This window comes from Cherax quadricarinatus, chromosome 10, assembly GCF_038502225.1.
Source record: "Cherax quadricarinatus isolate ZL_2023a chromosome 10, ASM3850222v1, whole genome shotgun sequence".
NCBI lineage: Eukaryota > Metazoa > Arthropoda > Malacostraca > Decapoda > Parastacidae > Cherax > Cherax quadricarinatus.
In genome coordinates, this window is record NC_091301.1 from 32,155,410 (window position 1) to 32,176,777 (window position 21,368).

The window sequence follows — 21,368 nt, forward strand, 5'->3', positions numbered from 1 at the left end:
CCAGGATGCAACCCACAACAGTCGACTAACACCCAGGTGAACAGGAAAAAATGCCTGGAACTAGTGCTCATATTGGTGAATTTAAGACCAGCAAAGGTTGGTTTGAGAGATTTAAGAATTGTAGTGGCATACACAGTGCGATAAGGCATGGTGAAGCTGAAAAATTCCAACCCCAACAAGTGTTCAATTGTGACGAAACAGACCTGTTCTGGAAGAAAATGCCAAACAGGACCTACATTACTCAGGAGGAAAAGGCACTCCCAGGACACAAGCCTATGAAAGACAGGCTAACTCTCATGTTATGTTACAGTGCTAGTGGGGATTGCAAAGTGAAGCCTTTACTCATGTATCACTCTGAAAATCCCAGAGTGTTCAAGAAAAACAGTGTCTCATCACTCATCAATGCTCTTCAATAAAAGTGTCATTTTAACATTTACATTTATTTATGTAGTTATTGTGTATATCTCATTGAAATGGAAATGTTTGATTTTTGCCGATGTTCAGAAGTAAACAAATGATGTCATTGTCCAATAAATGTCTAACTAGCCATTCTAATATGCAGTCATGAATGGGTTGACATTATTTGTACAATTATTACAATATTGCAGTAGTCTGCATAACAGTAAATCTTCTATTTTTTATTTGAATAAAAATTCAAAATAGAAAGCAAGAGTAATATCAGAGGGGCCTGGAGACATGACTGACAAACAAAGAAAATGTTATTTTAGAGCCAGGAATGTCTGCATTGTTCATTCTGGACCCTATTTTGAATTTGTCATATTTTTTTAATTTGTGTGAAATTGGCCAAATTGCCAATTTCTGACCACTTTATTGGGTAGTTGGAATCAGTAAATGGGCAGTTTCTTGTACTCAATCGATAGAACAAATGGAGTTCTAAAGAAATAGTTATTAGTTTGGTCGACTGGAACAATGGAATTAGCTAAAAATAGGGCTCAAAGTGGGCGAAATCGGTGATTTGTAAATATCGAAGTGGTCACTAACTTTGCAAGAGCATAATTCCATAAGTTTTCCATCAAATTTCGTACTTTTGGTGTCATTACCATCGGGAAAAAATTCTCTTATCATTTCATAAGAATTTTTTTTTTTTTTTTTTTTTTTTTTGATATATTTTGCGACACCAGGACTCGCCTCAGGATTTGGGGTTGTGACAGTCAAAGGGTTAAAGTGCAGGCATTGTACTTCCCATTTCCAGGACTCAAGTCTGACTAACCAGTTTCCCTGAATCCCTTCACAAAATATTACCCTGCTTACACTCCAACAGCTCGTCAGGCCCCAAAAACAATTCATCTCCATTCACTCCTATCTAACACACTCACGCTTGCTGGAAGTTTAAGGCCCTTGCCCACAAAATCTCCTTTACCCCCTCCCTCCAACCTTTTCAAGGACGACTCCTACCCCCGCCTTCCTTTCCCTACAGATTCATACACTCTCCAAGTCATTGTACTTTGTTTCATTCTCACTAAATGACAAAAACCACCTCAACAACCCTTCTTCAGCCCTCTGACTAATACTTTTAGTAACTCCACACCATATAATTTTTACTTTCTCTTGTCCCCTTTTCCCCTTATACAAAATAACTAAGCATGTTCTCTGACAGTTCTTAGGCACTGTTCCTTAACATATGTCACAATAATCCACAAATTTGTCAGTAAACACAAGATGATCAAGTACCAAAACTTTAATATTTTAAAATTCTATTCACATGCAAAATAACAACACTGTAAAATAATAAGGTAAAAATAAGTAATGTATCTGCTCACACAAGTATGAGAGCACTGACACTACCTAGCAGTGATGGTGGTAGTGTAGCAAGCAGGTGTGGCAGCTGTACCATTACTACACACCTGTGAGATGCTATTGACTGAGCTAGATTTCACCTCACAGGGATGTGTCAACATGATTATCGTCATTACTCTCAGATGCACATCGCCTCACCTCAACAGGTCATATCAAAATGTTCACTTTTAATCTCCATGAATTACCTCCAACTCCTTTCTAATAAAAAAATATACAGGCTAGTGATACCCTCAATAAAATAAACAAAAATAAATAAATGTGTGTTTGTGTGTGTGTGTGTTCAATAACAATACTGTGACTAGCCGAGGACTCGAACCTATGTTGCTTTGGCCCGAAAATCATATGACGCTCTAACCCACAGGACCACTCAATCCTACAAGAATCAGGCACCCAGCAGAGCTAGGTGTTGTACCTTGATACGAGGACATACAGTGGTGTGGGTGCCTCAAAGATAATTTCATTCTACTCCCTGTTTGGTGTACTAGCCTCCACAAGCAGTATGTATATTACTGTAACCACGAACAAATGGTATTTAATCAAAAACAACACTGCGACTAGCCGAGGACTTGAACCCATGTTGTTGTGGCCTGCCTCATGGTGAGCTAGTTTGATTAAATACCACTTGTACGTGTTTACAATTTTATTTATATATACAGTGGACCCCCGCATACCGTCGGCATCACATAACGTACAATCCGCATACCGCTCGCTTTTATCGCAAAAATTTTGCCTCGCATACCGCTCAAAAACCCGCTCACCGCTCTTCGTCCGAGACGCATCCAATGTGCGCCCTTAGCCACCCTCACATGTGCTGCCGGTGGCATTGTTTATCAGCCAGCCTCCGCGGTAACATCCAAGCATACAATCGGAACATTTCGTATTATTACAGTGTTTTTGGTGATTTTATCTGCAAAATAAGTGACCATGGGCCGCAAGAAAGCTTCTAGTGCCAACCCTACAGCAATAAGGGTGAGAATTACTATAGAGATGAAGAAAGAGATTATTGATAAGTATGAAAGTGGAGTGCGTGTCGCCGACCTGGCCAGGTTGTACAAGAAACCCAAATCAACCATCGCTACTATTGTGGGCAACAGAAAGGCAATCAAGGAAGCTGTTCTTGCCAAAGGTTTAACTGTGTTTTCGAAACAGAGATCGCAAGTGATGGAAGATGTTGAGAGACTCTTATTGGTGTGGATAAATGAAAAACAGATAGCAGGAGATAGCATCTCTCAAGCGATCATAAGCGAAAAGGCTAGGAAGTTGCATGAGGATTTAATTAAAAAAATGCCTGCAACTAGTGATGATGTGAGTGAATTTAAGGCCAGCAAAGGTTGGTTTGAGAGATTTAAGAAGCGTAGTGGCATACATAGTGTGATAAGGCATGGTGAGGCTGCCAGTTCGGACCACAAAGCAGCTGAAAAATATGTGCAGGAATTCAAGGAGTACATAGACAGTGAAGGACTGAAACCTGAACAAGTGTTTAATTGTGATGAAACAGGCCTGTTTTGGAAGAAAATGCCAAGCAGGACCTACATTACTCAGGAGGAAAAGGCACTCCCAGGACATAAGCCTATGAAAGACAGGCTTACTTTGTTGATGTGTTCCAATGCTACTGGTGATTGCAAAGTGAAGCCTTCATTAGTGTATCACTCTGAAACTCCCAGACCATTCAGGCAAAAGAATGTCCTCAAGGAGAATTTGTGTGTGCTGTGGAGGGCAAACAGTAAGGCATGGGTCACTAGGGACTTTTTCTATGACTGGTTACACAATGCATTTGCCCCCAATGTGAAAGATTACCTAACTGAAAAGAAATTAGAACTTAAGTGCCTCCTGGTGTTAGACAATGCCCCTGGTCATCCTACAGACGTGGCAGAGCGACTTTATGGGGACATGAAATTCATTAAGGTGAAGTTTATGCCTCCTAATACCACTCCTCTCCTGCAGCCCATGGACCAGCAGGTTATTGCAAACTTCAAAAAACTGTACACAAAAGCTCTGTTTGAAAGGTGCTTTGTAGTGACCTCAGAAACTCAACTGACTCGAAGAGAGTTTTGGAGAGAGCACTTTAATATCCTCAATTGTGTAAACCTTATAGGTAAGGCTTGGGAGGGAGTGACTAAGAAGACCTTGAACTCTGCTTGGAAGAAACTGTGGCCAGAATGTGTAGACAAAAGGGATTTTGAAGGGTTTGAGGCTAACCCTGAGAGGATTATGCCAGTTGAGGAATCCATTGTGGCATTGGGAAAGTCCTTGGGGTTGGAGGTTAGTGGGGAGGATGTGGAAGAGTTGGTGGAGGAGGACAATGAAGAACTAACCACTGATGAGCTGACAGATCAACTTCAACAGCAAGAGGCCACACCTGAGGAAACTGGTTCAGAGGAGGGGAGAGAGAAACTGAAGAAGTTGCCTACTACAAAGATTAAGGAAATCTGTGCAAAGTGGCTTGAAGTGCAAACCTTCATGGATGAAAATCACCCTCACACAGCTATTGCAAGCCGTGTTGGCAACCTGTACACTGACAATGTTGTGAAACACTTTAGGGAAGTCATAAAGGAACGAGAGGTACAGGCCACTATGGACAGATATGTTGTGCGAAAGAAGTCCAGTGACTCTGAAGCTGGTCCTAGTGGCATTAAAAGAAGGGAAGTAACCCCAGAAAAGGACTCGACACCTCAAGTCTTAATGGAAGGGGATTCCCCTTCTAAACACTAACACTCTCTCTCCCCTCCTCCCATCCCATCAATCATCACCAAATCTTCAATAAAAGTAAGTGTCATGTAATTGTGCATGCCTTTTTCAGTTTGTGTGTATTAAAATTAACATTTCATGTGGTAAAAATTTTTTTTTTCATACTTTTGGGTGTCTTGCACGGATTAATTTGATTTCCATTATTTCTTATGGGGAAAATTCATCCGCATAACGATAATTTCGCATAACAATGAGCTCTCATGAACGGATTAATATCGTTATGTGGGTGTCCACTGTATATAGGTTAAAGGGGAAGAGAGAGAGGGAGCTGGCTTGTAACTCAAATGTTGGCTCAGAGCAAAATATCAACCCAGGGATGGCTCGTATCTCAAATATCTCAAACAGTGGAACCTTGACTTACAAGTGTCCCAACTTACGAGTTTTTTGAGATACGAGCCGTCCCTGGGTCGATATTTTGCTCTGGGTTACGAGCCAACACTTGAATTACGAGCCAGCTCCCCCCTCTCTCTTCCCCTTCAACCCAAAACCTGGACATCTCGCTAGTTTATCTATGATTTCATATTTTAATTCCATGGAAATCATTCTCTTTCTCCTCTCGGCACTGTCCTTTACACTTACTTTCTAAGGACCCATGCTTAGAAAAACAAAATTTGGCCAAATTATATATATATATACAGTGGACCCCTGGTAAACGATGGCGCTGGTATATGTTAAATCCGGTATACGATACATTTTAAAGCAAAAATTTTGCCTCGCCACTCGTTAAAAAACCCGCCACACGCGATTCGTTCGGGACACGTCCACATGTGGCCTGAACTGCCCCGTGTGTGCCAGTGTTTACAAGCCAGCCAATGTGCTCGCATCTAAGCATACATTTGGTACATTCCATATTATCAAAGTGTTTTTGGTGCTTGTTTCTGCAAAATAAGTCACCATTGGCCCCAAGAAAGCTTCTAGTGCCAACCCTGTGGTAAAAAGGGTGAGAATTAGTATGGAAATTAACCCTTTGACTGTTGCAGGCCCCTTTCTGAAACTGTCATTCTATGTCGCTAAATATTCGAAAAAAAAAAAAAAATTTTCTTATGAAAATGTTAGGAATATTTTTCTGAGTGTTTTAAGCCTAAAAAAAACTTTTGCCATCAGTACTTACTGAGATATAGAGCCACAAAGTTTTCAAAAAGTGACGTGCGTATGGCAACAGCGGCGACTGCCGCCCACCCGGTATTCTTTTATTTACTCTAATTCAAAGGTTTCTTGCATTTTTCAATATTTTTCTTTTCCAAGTAACTTATGTGGTCTGTGAGACCAATGTAAGGTGCATTGTTCAAATATACACTCATTGTTTACAACACAATAACAGAAAAAACTTTATCACTATTAGTTTGTGTATACACTTTGTTTACACAAACAAACAATACAAAACAATGTTTATTACTATTGTTCCATAATATATATACATATGTACAGTCACTAAACACGTTCCTAGAACTGCTGCAGCTTGTGGAACTCTTTGAAACATGGGTATATGTAGAGGGGCACTTGACACTCCTCACTTGGCATTTTGTGGTATGTGTACATACATAACACCTCTTCTGAGCATTTTTCTTGGCAGTAGTAGGAGGCAGTTGTATGGGGTAGTGATCATCAGGCCTGAAACGAGATGACGTGTGTTGGTAATTTCGTGGGCGCTGGTCTATTGCAGGTGTTTCTCCTTGGTAGTTTGCGATTATTTGTCTGATTACTGACAAACAAAATTCACCATATTTTGGTGTTTTGTCGGTCTTCAACTTGTATATGTTATAAGCATTTAGCATAGAGATATCAACAAGATGGAAAAAAAGTTTTATATACCACTTATAACTCTTGCGTACACAGTCTGCAAACCCAATCTGCATGTCACATTTGTCCACTAAGTGCATATTGAGGTTGTAGTCCATGACAGCTGCAGGCTTTAGAATGGGTTCATTGGTCTCTCTGTTGTCCCTGCCACTGGGTACCATTTCGTTTGTGTGAACTGATGTCAACAATGTGACATCACGTTTGTCATGCCACCGAAATGCCATGATGTCATTGGCAGCAAAGGCTTGCACCTCACCTCTGCGAGTGCCAGCGTCGAACCTTGGCATATGTTTGCGATTACCACGCACTGTGCCACACACGTCTGTCAAGTTCACTCGCAAGAAATCACTGAGTAAGGGGCTTGTGTACCAGTTATCAGTAAATAACATATGCCCCTTACCAATATATGGTTCCATCATTGTTCGAACCACATCACCAGAGATACCCAATAACTTCATGGTATCTCTCAAAGTATTACTGCCAGTGTACACAATAATATCTAAAACAAGAACACTTTTGCAATCACACAGTACAAATAGCTTTATACCAAAGCGTTTCCTCTTGCTTGGTATATATTGCTTGAATGAGAGTCTTCCTTTGAATAAAATCAAGGACTCATCAATAACAAGCTTCCTGAAGGGATAAAAATACATGCAGCACTTTTGTTTCAGGTACATAAACACATTTCTTATCTTATATAACCTGTCGCTTCTGTCAGGCCTGGTTTTGTCTGAAAAGTGTAACATACGCAACAGTATCAGGAAACGATTGACACCTATAATGTCACTAAAACCTGGAGTTGAAATCAGGCGATCTGTTGTCCAGTATGTGGTGACAGTGTGCTTATACACATGTGGCATAAGCATTATTGTGGCAAAAAACAGGTACATCTCTGCCACAGTTGTCTCCTTCCACTTGTGTAGCCGTGATTTTGGTGAGAGAATTGTATTTGCCATGGTGTATTCACAGTATGTGTTGGTTTCCCTGACAATGATGTCCATCAGGGGTTCATCGAAGAATAACTCAAAGCAGTCCAGTTCACTAGCATTGTTCCCAAGTGGACAAGATGGCTTTATTCCACTTTGTGTTTCATCAAAGTCATGGGGACTGGGAACAAACTCGTCACCGTCCTGCCAATCCCAGATGCGCTCTGCTGGTGGGGTCTGGATATTGTACCGTGGTTGTGGCTGTGCAGGTTGTGGTGGTGCAGGTTGTGGCAGTGTGGGGTAGGGTGAGGCTGGTTGTTCTGCTGAGTCAGCCGCGTGGCTAGTAGCGTGGCCCAGTGATGGTGCCACATGGGCCGTGCCACCCTCACTATCACCACCACTGCCTCCTCCCTCACTGTCACCATTCATACCCATCGTTACAATATCGTCATCTTCACTATCAGGTCGTGGTGTTGGGCCACGGGATGTGCTCCCAGAGTTTCTCCTTCCCCTTGGAACAACATATGAAACACTACCAGACCGCATGCTACGTCGTACATACTGGCGCTTCACTGGGGAATATTCACTCTCACTGTCACTAGAACTGCTTTCAATGACCTTGAAATCACTATCACTGCTATCATCAGGGTGTTGTACACGACCAAATAGTTTCCTCTTTCGTCCTGGTACAGGCGAACGTGAACGTGAACAAGCCGGCACAGCACCAGAGGTCGAAGGTTGTGGGTCATCTGGGTTTTCGTCACTATTTACGTTATCCTGGGCACTTTTTTCGGTAACACTCACTTGAAAACCCTTGAATTCACTGTCACTGACACTTTCATCGCTGTTAGAGCTATCACTTGGGAACAAAAGACCTCCAATCCGCCGAGGAGTGAGGAACTTCTTACCGAGAGGCATGGTGAAAATGGACTGACAACATGGCGTTCCCACAATGCACCGCTAGGTCCCAGATTTTTTTCACAGGGTGCACACCGACCACTGAGACCCATTCTCTCCCGTGTAGGCCTATCAGGCCTTTGGCGCTCGATTTGAAGCCGCTAGAATTTGTGCGTATAAATACGTCAGAAACATTGGCTCGTAAGACGTATTTATACGTCGGAAACAGTCAAAGGGTTAATAGCAGTTACCTTGCTCACACTTCAGCAGCACATCCATTAAAATGCTTTGTGTCCAATCACTATCTAATATGGTCATGCAAGGCTGCTAGATGCTCAAATCCCTGAAATTGAAACCCTTCTTTACCTAACTCTTCCAATCATTCATGGAACAACTCCTACCCTTCCTACCTTCCACCCCAGATTTATACACCATCATTCTATTCCCATCCCCCCATCCTCTCTACATGCTCAAACCACCTTAACAATCCCTCCTCAGGCCTCTGGAATTATACCCTTTGTGACTCCCACATTGAATGTCATGCAGAGAAAAAGGCATATTTTTAAGGAATACAAGTGGGAGATATTGAGCCTCTTCCTAATAAAAGTGTAATGCTAAAGCATATTTGAGCACTTGCATTTTTTTCTGGAAAAATGAAACTTGTTGGGAACTAGTCAAACCAGGTGGCATATAATGTAGTGGAAGGGTTAATTAATGTAAAATGGAATAGTGCTTAAAAGTTCTCAATTTTAAATAAAGGTTTGCAGCATTTGAGAAAAACAGTTTAGATATTTAATTCTAGTAATTAATAAGATCATTCTTTCTTTCAATACACAGGCGGTATCCCATCGAGGCAGGGTGGCCCAAAAGGAAAAACAAAAGTTTCTCCTTTTACATCTAGTAATATTTACAGGAGAAGGGGTTACTAGCCCCTTGCTCCCGGCATTTTAGTCGCCTCTTACAACACGCATGGCTTACGGAGGAAGAATTCTGTTCCACTTCCCCATGGAGGTAAGAGGAAATAAACAAGAACAAGAACTAGAAAGAAAATAGAAGAAAACCCAGAGAGGTGTGTATATATATGCTTGTACATGTACGTGTATTGTGACCTAAGTGTAAGTAGAAGTAGCAAGACGTACCTGAAATCTTGCATGTGTATGAGACAGAAAAAAAAGACACCAGCAATCCTACCATCATGTAAAACAATTACAGGCTTTCGTTTTACACTCACTTGGCAGGACGGTAGTACCTCCCTGAGCGGTTGCTGTCTACCAACCTACTACCTAGGAATTAATAAGATACAAGATTAAATAAACAAGTTCCATATTAAATTCAAATCAAGCACTCATCAGTTTGGTTTGACAATGATGTATAGTTTGGTGTTACCTTCGAAGAAATGTGTTAGCTATTCAAGACTTCCGCAGAAGTCACAGTGTCAATAAAAGTCGTTAAAAAATCTTTACTTACCAACAGAAAAATCTGCAATGGCAATGAGATCCATTTTGGGCAATGGATAAGCAATACTGAAGTATTCTTTGTAGTATGGGAGGACTTTTGTAGCAACCTCTAAAGCAAACTTCCCTTGCTCTTGCTTGCCAACTGGAGTATATACACGAACCTTAAAGCAAATTATGTCACCTGAATTATTCACTGTATAGCAACAGATCACAATATCTTGTTATCTATAGAAGTTATATATAAAAAATTACATTATTTCCACCCCAAAAAATAAATATACAATATTATATCCATTATTTGTCATTGGATCCAAGCACTGCTATTCCTGCAACTTAATCTCAGTTCTCTTAACAAATATACTTGTTTACAGAACTAGGTTCTACTTAAAACATTCTACTTAACACATATATTTTACAATTTTTTTTTATTTAGCTTTACCTTAGCATAAAATATTATAAAGAAATCAACCAAATCAATTTCTTACTATGAGAGGTTGCACCCATCTGTTTTTTGGCACATCAGATGTTTCAAGTAATAAGTAATACAATCTTTACCTTAATGCCATCTGTGGATGTGTCTTCTACATAGTCATACTCTCCCACTACAACGGCAACTAAGTACGTTGACATGAGAGGAGAGGTAGCAAACTTCACCACTTGCAGGTTGGAGTCAGATTCATGGAGTACTCTCGAGATTTCAGGCTGTGTAATATTCAAACTTGTTACTGATGTTAATATAAATATTCATGTCTTCTGTATGAGCAAGGAAAAGGTAATGAGGGATGAGCACAGAGCATGCATAGTTCCTTTGTATAAAGGCAAAGGAGACAAAAGAGAACATAAGCATTATAGGGAAAGAAGCTTGCTGAGTATAACTGGTAAGGTGTATGGTAGAGTTATTATTGAAAAAATTAAGAGTAAGACGGATAGCAGGAATGCAGATGAACAAGGAGGCTTTAGGAAGAGAAGGGAAGGGGATGTGTAAGCCAAGTGTTTACAGTGAAGCATGTAAGTGAACAGTATTTAGATAAGGGTAAAGAGGTTTTTGTTACATTTATGGATTTGAAAAAGGCATATGATAGGGTTGATAAGGGAGCAATGTGATAGATGTTGGAAGTGTAAGGAATAGGTGGTAGGTTACTGAAAGCAGTTAAGAGGTTTTTATGAGAATAGTGAGGCTCACGTTAGAGTATGGAGGAGAGAGGGAGATTATTTCCTAGTAAAAGTTGGACTTAGACAGGGCTGCATGATGTCACCATGGTTGTTCAATATATAGGAGGGCCCTGCTGTCCAGCACTGCACTTTACAGCATTTCAGTAATACAGCGGTTTTCAATTCTACTCATTCCTGTTTTCCGGACTTCCTACAATAGTATTCACCACTCACTATAAGCTAAGGAAGAAAATACTTTAGGGTAAGTAATATGTGTAATGTATATACATTTTTTAGGGCTCGCTATATTGCTCACTTAGTATAAGATAGTGTAAACATATTATCAGGCTTTCATATGCATTTGTAAGTGAAAAAAGCCTACATTTCACTTTACAGCAATTTTTGCCTTACAGAAGTAGCCCGGAACCTAACCTGCTGTATAAGCGGGGCCCTCCTGTATTTACAGATAGGGTTATAAGATAAGTGAATGACTTGGGTGTTGGGAAGAGTTGTTTGATTAAAAGATAATCTAACACAAAGTGAGAGTTGCCACAGTTGTTTTTTGCTGATGACACTGCACTTTTGGGAGATTCTGAAGAGAAGTTGCAGAAGTTGGTGGATGAATTTGGGAGGGTATGTAAAAGAAGGAAATTAACCCTTAAACTGTCCAAATGTAGATCTACGTTCACGTGCGTAGCGCTCCGACCTTGATTTTCCCCATTTGAAAGCATGTAAAAAAAAAAATAGATCTACGTTCGGAGCCTGCCACACGTCAACATATATCTACATTTGGACAGTTTAAGGGTTAAAAGCGAATATAGGAAAAAACAAGGTTTACCTGGAGAAGGTTTTGAGAGTCAATGCCCCTGCAGCCCAGTCTGAGACCAGGCCTCATGGTGGATAAGGGTCTGATCAACCAGGCTGTTACTGCTGGCTGAACATAAACCAATGTACGAAGCACAGCCTGGCTACTGAGGTACTAACTTAAGGTGTCTGTCCAGTGCCTTCTTGAAAACTGACAGGAGTCTATTAGTAATCCTCCTTTATGTATGCTGGGAAGCAGCTGAACAGTCTTGGGCCCCTGGCACTTATTGTGTTGTCTCTTAGTGTACTCGTGGCACCCCTGCTTTTCATTGGCGGAATGGTGCATCTCCTGCCGAGTCTTTTGCTGCTTTCACAGGGAGTGATTTTCATGTGCAAGTTTGGTACTAATCCCTCTAGGATTTTCCAAGTGTATATTATCATGTGTCTTTCTCACCTGCATTCCAGGGACCAATCAAGGGACTTCAACCATTCCCAGTAATTTAGGTGCTTTACTGTACTTGTGATGCCATTAAAGTTCTCTGTACACTCTCCAGGTCAGCAATTTCGCCTGCCTTGAAGGAGGCAGTTAGTGGACAGCAGTATTCCATCCTAGAGAGAACAAGCAATTTGAAGCAAATCATGGGCTTGGCCTCCCTAGTTTTGAAGGTTCTCATTATCCATCCTATCATTTTTTTAGCAGATGAGGTAGATACATTGTTGTAGTCTTTGAAGGTGTGAGATCCTCTGACATTATCATTCCCAGGTCCTTCACATTAGTATTTTGTTCTACTGTGTGGTTAGAATTTGTTTTATACCCTGAAAAGACGTTAATTTCCTCGAGTTTTCCATATCTGAACAGTCAAAATTTCTCTTCATTGAACTTAAAGATTTGGTTGATGTCTGCTTGGAGACTTGCAGTGTCTTCGATTGAGGATACTGTCATGGCAATTCGGGTGTCATCTGCAAAGAATGACATGGAACTATGGCTTACATCTTTGTCTATGTTAGATATGAGGATGATGAACAGGATGGGAATGAGTACTGTGCCTTGTAGAACAGAGCTTTTCACTGTAGCCACCTCAGACTTTACTCTGTTTACTAGTGTATTACTTTTTGTGTTCTATTTGTTAGGAAGTTATAGATCCATCTACCAACCTTTCCTGCTATTCCTTTGTCATGCGATTACACCATGGTTGCACTTGTCAAAGGATTTTACAAAGTCTGTGTATACTACATTTGCATTTTGTTTATCCTCTAAAGTCTAAAGCATCCAGGACCTTGTCATAATGGTCCATTAGCTGTGACAGGCAGGAGCGACTTGCTCTAAATCCGTGTTGCCCTGGGTTGTGTAATTGATGGGTATCTAGATGGTTGGCAATCTTGCTTCTTAGAACCCTTTCGAAGATTTTATATGGGATGTTAGCGCTATTGGTCCGTAGTTCTTTGCAATTGCTTTACTGCCACCTTTGTGGAGTGGGGCTATGTCTGTTGTTTATAGTGACTGTGGGATGACTTCTGTGTCCATGCTTCCTTTTCACAGAATGCTGCAGGCACGTGACAAGAGCTTCTTGCAGTTCTTGATGGACACAGAGTTCCAAGAGTCCAGGCCTGGGGCAGAGTGCACGGGCATGTCATTAAATGCTTTTTCGAAGTCTTGTAGGGTTAGAATACCAGAGATTTTTTAAATGACCAAATTTTGAGTCTCAGTCATAAAAAATTAATTTAGGTTGTTGACCCTAAGTCTGATTAACAGCTCACTGAACACTGAGCCGTATTGCGACTTTACTATCTCGCTCATTTCTTTGTTGTCATCTGTGTAGGTCTCATCTCGTATGAGCAGGGTTCTAATACTGCATGTTATTTTCACCTTAGATTTGGCATAAGAGAAGAAGTATTTTGGGTTTCTTTCAATTTCAATGATGGCTTTAACCCTTTGACTGTCACAAGCCCCTTTCTGAAACTGTCATTCTATGTCGATAAATTTTTGGAAAAAAAAAATTGTTTTCTTATGAAATGATAGAGAATCTTTTCCCGATGGTAATGACACCAAAAGTACAAAATTTGGTTGAAAACTCACGGAATTACGCTACCGCGAAGTTAGCGGTCTCGGCGACGTATACGCATCGGCGATTTCGCCAACTTTGAGCCCTGTTTTTGGCCAATTCTGTTGTTCCAGTTGACCAAACTCATAGCTATTTCTTTAGAACTCCATTTTTTCTATCAGTTGGGTACAAAAAACCGCCCACTTACCGATTTGAACTACCCAATAAAGTGGGCAGAAATTGGCAATTTGGCCAATTTCACGCAAATTAAATAAGATGCGAATTTCAAAATAGGGTCCAGAATAAACAATGTAGCCATTCTTGGCATTAAAATAACATGTCATCTGTTCATTAGTCACGTCTCTAGGCCCCTCTTATATTACTATTGCTTTCTATTTTGATTTTTTATTCATACAAAAAAATAAAAATTTTACTGTTATGCAGACTACTGCATTATTGTAAAAATGGTATAAATATCAGTGCACTAGTGAAAGAATATTAGACTCCCCAGTTGACGTGTATTGGACGTGTGGTGTGATTTGCTTACTCCTGAACATTGGTAAAAATCGAACATTTCCGCTACTTTGAGCTCAATTTCAAGGCCGTTTCCACCATGAAAGTAATCAAAATCATCTCTATTTCTGTAATATGTTTTCCATTTTATCATGTGAGACCATGAAAATGAGAATACAATGATAAATACTATACGAAAATCCACCTCAAAGTCGGCGTTTTAATCCAAAAAAAGGTCAGTTTTTTTTCTCATTATGCACTGCATGCTGCAGGATTTTTTTTTATGTGGTGCACACTGACCACACAGACCAATTCTCTCACGTGGGCCTACCAGCTTTCTCCTGCTTGATTTGAAGCCGCTATAATTTACGCGTATAAATAGTTAGAAACAGTGGTGTGTAAGACGTATATATACGACCGAAACAGTCAAAGGGTTAAGTTCTTCCTGAGATTCTTGTCTCCTGTAAGATTCCTTAAGCTTAAGTTCGATATTTCCATGATTAGTGCCTCCCTTCGTATTTCAGATATACTGGCCTCTCTCAGCAGCTGTGATTCTTCTCCTTTGCCTGTATAGGGAACATCTCTCTCTTTCTAGTTTACATCTTCCCTTTCTTTTTCTTAAAGGAATGTGCCTTGAGCAAACCTCAAGTGCCAAAGAGTTAATTTTTTCTAGGCAAAGGTTCAGATTCGTGTTGATTAGGATATCTTTCCAGCTTATTTCATTTAGGACATGGCTGACTTGCTCCCAGTGTATGTTTTTGTTAATGAAGTTGAATTTCATGAAGGCACCCTCTTAACTGATCACATTTTGCTGGTTAGGAGCCCTGCACATACATGTCTGTACCTCTATTATGTTGTGATCTGAGTGTACTGTCTTTGATACTACTATATTTTGTATCAGATCATCATTATTTGTGAAGAGGAGGTCAAGTGTATTTTACAGTCTTGTTTGCTCCACTATTTGCTGGTTAAAGGTGAATTTGTTGCAGAGATTTAATAGCTCATGTATATGTGAATTTTCATCCAAGTTGCCTCCTGGTGTTATCTCTGCTAAAACATTATTTGCTACATTCCTCCATTTTAGGTGTCTACAGTTGAAATCACTCAGCAGCAAGATGTTTGGGGCAGGAGTTCAATCTAATTATTAAAAGTTGTTTATAATAAAATTAAGCATAGTACCCACATGAAATAGGTACCTTCACGAATATACAATACAATGTACATTGTGAACATGATTACCAAGCTTGCATAAACAACTTTCTTCAAGTGTACATAAACAACAGATCATACAGTAGCTACATATATACTGATGGGAGAAGAGGAAGAACACAAGCAATGTGAGGAAGGAGGGTTATGTGTCTGGCTGAGGTACACACCATAACATATGTTGAGTACTGCTCTTGAATATGGAAAAATTAAGGAAGGGAGGCAGTCCTGCTGCTGCCTTTGTCTGCACTTCTCTCACCATATCGTTCCACATCGCAAAAACTACAATAACAGTAAAGGAGTTGAGAGAATACCATACTGTTGTGTCAGATATGATGGGAGAGCAAAAGTGAAAGGGCATATGAGGGAGGAAAGTGAGACAGAAGTAAGGAATGAAAAGAGGTTAAGAAACAGAAAGAGAGAAGGACTAGGAGGGAGGCAGGGAAAGAAAGGGAAGAGAGAGAGAGACTCATCTGAATACTGTAGAGTATCATTTTTTAATTTGGATGCTAAAAATACAAACTATTATAGTTTGGAAATACCATGAGGAAAATATTTTGCAATTTCTAAGCATCTGCATTACAAGCAATTAACAAGAATACATCTCATTTGCAGGTTAGGGCTTTACTGTATAGATAATAATAATAATAATAATAATAATAATATTAGTAGTAGTAGTAGTAGTAATAATAATAATAATAATAATAATAATAATAATAATAATAATAATAATAATAATAATAATAATAATAATAATAATAATAATAATAAAAGTCACTAAAAATCACTGGCTCAGTTAATGCCTCTTGACTTATCAGTTTTTGTAACCAAGTACATAACTGTATTATGCTACAAGTTATAACTTTACACAAAATTAAACAAAAAAATAAGTTAAGCCAGCATTAAGTGCTGTGATAAATTGTGTTTTGAATAAAATCAATTCACAAAATCGAAAATATCATACCATATTAGAGAGTGGAACTCTATCATGTGGCACAACAAGAGTTATGTCAAACGTGGCCTTCAGTGCTGGCTCATCCCAGCAGGGAAAGCAGCGACGGGCATCTGTAGCTTCAAACTGTGTGACTGCTGAGTAGCGCTCCTCACCACTTGCCCTGTATAAACAAGCAAACTGAGCCTATACGTGAGAAAGTGATAACTAAAATGTATACTGGTAAACTTAGTAACAGATTATTTATATTTTTTTCCAACGAACCGACCACATCCCACCAAGGCAAGGTGGCCTAAAAAGAAAAGAAGAAAGTTTTTCATGTTAAATTTAGTAAAAGATGTCTTATAATAATAGAAATGGCAATTGTTCTTTCAACTAACCAGCCATATACCACCAAAACAGGGTGGCCCAAAAAGAAAAATTAAAGTTTCTCTTTTTAACTTTAGTAATATGTACAGGAGAAAGGGTTACTACTCCCTTGCTCCCAGAAGACAATTATAATCAAATATAAATTATACATTTCATGTACAGTTGCAAAAGAAGGTTTCCTGAAATTCAACACCTGCATTCAACACACATCCAAGAAATTTTCCAAAACTGTGGACACTTTTAAAACCAACATTAATCACTCTGTACTACTCTCTCATCTATCTCTACCTCACTCAGGGTATCTGTGCATAGGAATCTACAATGGTAAACCAACTAAAACCCACTGTCACCCAACAAAATTCAGCAAATAGAATAATAAATATCCAAGCAGATGCCAGACAACACATACCCCCCCATTATTCATAAGTCTTAGCTTACTCAACATTCAAAACATTCACACTCTGCTGTGCTTATTATATATACAGGACACCTGGTACAAATTTCAACTCAGTGCTCTGACTTTTTCTAAGTGCTGCCACAGAACGTATACACAATATAGTGGAACCTCAATATTTGTACGTCCCAATATTCATACAACTCAATATTTGCTGAAGGAGGTAGGAGAGTTTCAGTGAGGAGAAATAAATGGGATTAGGTCAGGGGTTTCAAATAGAGCTAAAGAAGGAGTAGCAATAATGTTGAAGGATATGTTATGGCAGGAAAAGAGGAAATATAAATGTATAAATTCAAGGATTATGTGGAGTAAAACAAGGGTTGGATGTGAAAAGTGGGTTATAGTAAGTGTTTATGCATCTGGAGAAGAAAGAAGTGTAGAGGAAAGAGAGAGTGAGTTTGGGAAATAGGGAGTGCATAGGGAGTTCTGAACCAAGTGAGAGTATTTGTGGTTGGGGATCTAAATGCTAAAGTGGGCAAAAATGTTGTGGAGGGAGTAGAAGGTAAATCTGGGGTGCCAGGGGTAAATGAAAATGGAGAGCCTTTAATTGAGCTATGTGTAGAAAGAGATTTAGTAATGAGCAATACATATTTTATGAAAAAGAGGATAAAGAAGTATACAAAGTATGATATAGCACATAATGAGAGTAGTTTGTTAGATTATGTATTGGTGGATAAAAGGTTGATGGGTAGGCTTCAGGATTTATAGAGGAGCAATGGACATATTGGATCATTATTTAGTTGTTGCTACAGTTAGAGTAAGGGGTAGATGGGACAAAAAGAAAATGGCAACAGCAAGTAAGAGAGAGGTGAAAGTGTATAAACTAAGGGAGGATGAAGTTAGGGCAAGATATAAGCAACTGTTGGCAGAAAGGTGGACTAGTGCAAGTAAGAGTAGTGGGGGGATTGAAGAGGGTTGGGATAGTTTTAAAAAATGCAGTATTAAAATGTGGGGGCAAAAGTTTGTGGCTATAGGAGTCTGAGTGAAGGAGGAAAGAGGAGTGATTGGTGGAATGATGAAATGAAGGGTGTGATTAAAGAGAAAAAGGTAGCTTTTGAGAGGTTTTTACAAAGCAGAAGTGTTATAAGAAGAGCAGAGTATATGGAGAGTAAAAGAAAGGTGAAGAGAGTGGTGAGAAAGTATAGAAGGAGAGCAGATGATAGAGTGAGAGAGGCACTGTCAAGAAATTTTGCTGAAAATATGAAAAAATTTTGGAGCGAGATAAACAAGTTAAGAAAGCCTAGGGAACGACTGAATTTGTCAGTTAAAAACAGAGCAGGGGAGTTAGTTGATGGGGAACTGGAGGTATTGGGTAGATGGCGGGAATATTTTGAGGAACTTTTAAATGTTGATGAAGAAAGGGAGGTGGTAATTTCATGCACTGGCCAGGGAGGTATAACATCTTTTAGGAGTGAAGAAGAGCAGGATGTGAGTGTGGGGGAAACGCATGAGGTATTATGTAGAATGAAAGGGGGTAAAGCAGCTGGAACTGGCGGGGTCATTACAGAAATGTTAAAAGCGCGGCGGCGGTGGGGGGGGGGATATAGTGTTGGAGAGGTTAGGGTGTGTAGGAGAGAGGGAGATTACTTACCGGTAAAAGTAGGTCTTAGACAGGGATGTGTAATGTCACCATGGCTGTTTAACCCCTTGACTGTCGCAACCCCAAGTGCTGAGGTGCCTCCTGGCGTCGCCAAAAAAAAAAAAAAAAAAAAATCTTATGAAGTGATAGAGAATCGTTTACCGATGGTAATGACACCAAAAGAACGAAATTTGATGGAAAACTGATGGAATTACGCTCTCGCGAAGTTTGCGACCTCGGTGATATTTATGAATCAGCGATTTCGCCCACTTTGAGCCCTATTTTCAGCTAATTCCGTTGTTCCAGTTGACCAAACTCATAGCTATTTCTTTAGAACTCCATTTTTTCTATTGAATGAGTACAAGAAACTGCCCATTTACAGATTTCAACTACCCAATAACATGGTCAGAAATTTGCAATTTGGCCAATTTCACAAAAATTAAAAAATATGACAATTTCAAAACAGGGTCCAGAATGAACAATGCAGACATTCCTGGCTCTAAAATAACATTTTCTTTACTGTTATGCAGACTACTGCAATATTGCAATAATTGTATAAATAATGTCAACCAATTCATGACTGCATATCAGAATGGCTAGTTGGACATTTATTGGACAATGACATCATTTGTTTACTTTTGAACATCGGCAAAAATCAAACATTTTCCCTACTTTGAGCTCCATTTCCAGGTTCTTTTTATAGTAAAACCAATCAAAATCACCTCTATTTGTATAATTTGTTTTCCATTCTATCAAATGAGAACAAGAAAACGAGAATACAGCCATAAATACTATACAGAAATAGACCACAAAACCGGCATTTAAAAAAAAAAAAAACGGTCGGAGTTTTTTTTTCTCATTATGCACTGCGTGCTGCAGGATTTTTTTTATATGGTGCACACTGACCACACAGACCTATTCTCTCACATGTGGGCCTACCAGCTTTCTCCTGCACGATTTGAAGCCGCTACAATTTACGAGTATATATACGTCAAAAACGGTGGCTTATAAGACGTATATATACGACCGAAACAGCCAAAGGGTTAATATATTTATAGATGGGGTTGTAAAAGAAGTAAATGCTACGGTGTTGGGGAAAGGGGTGGAATTAAATAATGGGGAGTCAAATACAAAATGGGAATTGACAGTTACTTTATGCTGATGATACTGTGCTTATGGGAGATTCTAAAGAAAAGTTGCAAAGGTTAGTGGATGGGTTTGGGAGGGTGTGTAAAGGTAGAAAGTTGAAAGTGAACATAGATAAGAGTAAGGTGATGAGGGTATCAAACGATTTGGATAAAGAAAAATTGGACATCAAATTGGAGACAGGGAGTATGGAAGAAGTGAATGCTTTCAGATATTTGGGAGTTGACTTGTCAGCAGATGTGTTCATGAAGGATGAGGTAAACCAAAGAATTGAAGGAAAAAAGGCGAGTGGTGCACTGAGGTATTTGTGGAGACAAAAAACATTATTCATGGAGGCAAAGAAGGGAATGTACAAAAGTATGGTGGTACCAACACTCTTATATGGGTGTAAAACTTGGGTTGCAAATGCTGCAGCAACGAGGTGGCTGGAGGCAGTGGAGATGTCCTGTCTAAGGGCAATGTGCGGTGTAAATATTATGCAGAGAATTTGGAGTGTCCTAGGTAGTAGGTTGGTAGACAGCAACCGCCCAGGGAGGTACTACCGTCCTGCCAAGTGAGTGTAAAACGAAAGCCTGTAATTGTTTTACATGATGGTAGGATTTCTGGTGTCCTTTTTTCTGTCTCATTAACATGCAAGATTTCAGGTACATCTTGCTACTTCTTCTTACACTTAGGTCACACTACACATATACATGTATATATGTACACACCCCTCTGGGTTTTCTTCTATTTTCTTACTAGTTCTTGTTCTTGTTTATTTCCTCTTACCTCCATGGGGAAGTGGAACAGAATTCTTCCTCCGTAAGCCATGCGTGTTGTAAGAGGCGATTAAAATGCCGGGAGCAAGAGGCTAGTAACCCCCTTCTGTATATATTACTAAATGTAAAAGGAGAAGCTTTCGTTTTTCCTTTAGGGCCACCCCGCCTCGGTGGGATACGGCCGGTGTGTTGAAAGAAAGAAAGATTAACATGCAAGATTTCAGGTACGTCTTGCTACTTCTACTTACACTACACATACATGTACAAGCATATATATACACACCCCTCTGGGTTTTCTTCTATTTTCTTACTAGTTCTTGTTCTTGTTTATTTCCTCTTACCTCCATGGGGAAGTGGAACAGAATTCTTCCTCCTTAAGCCATGTGTGTTGTAAGAGGAGACTAAAATGCCAGGAGCAAGGGGCTAGTAACCTCTTCTCCTGTATATATTACTAAATATAAAAGGAGAAACTTTCGTTTTTCCTTTTGGGCCACCCTGCCTCGGTGGGATACGGTCGGTGTGTTGAAAGAAGAAAGAAAGAATTTGGAGTGTGGAAATTAGGAAGTGTGAAGTTATTAAAAGTATTAATCAGAGGGCTGAAGAGGGGTTGTTGAGGTGGTCTGGTCATTTAGAGAGAATGGATCAAAGTAGAATGACTTGGAGAGCATATAAATCTGTAGGGGAAGGAAGGCAGGGTAGGGGTCGTCCTCAAAAGGGTTGGAGGGAGGGGGTAAAGGAGGTTTCGTG

At 39.7% G+C, this 21,368-nt stretch overlaps 1 protein-coding gene across 2 annotated transcripts in view; it reads right to left on the reverse strand.

Annotated features, from left to right (window-relative positions):
* Positions 1-9,633: 9,633 nt before the first annotated feature.
* LOC128700828 (puromycin-sensitive aminopeptidase-like protein) overlaps positions 9,634-21,368 on the reverse strand; it is a 28,071-nt gene continuing 16,336 nt past the window's right edge. For both annotated transcript variants that reach the window (XM_070083761.1, XM_070083760.1), the window contains exons 4-6: positions 16,328-16,478; positions 10,202-10,348; positions 9,634-9,807 (exon numbers count right to left, since the gene is read on the reverse strand). In XM_070083761.1, the coding sequence (XP_069939862.1) occupies positions 9,649-9,807; positions 10,202-10,348; positions 16,328-16,478 (457 nt within the window). In that variant the 3' untranslated portion in view covers positions 9,634-9,648. The remainder of the gene's footprint in view (positions 9,808-10,201; positions 10,349-16,327; positions 16,479-21,368) is intronic.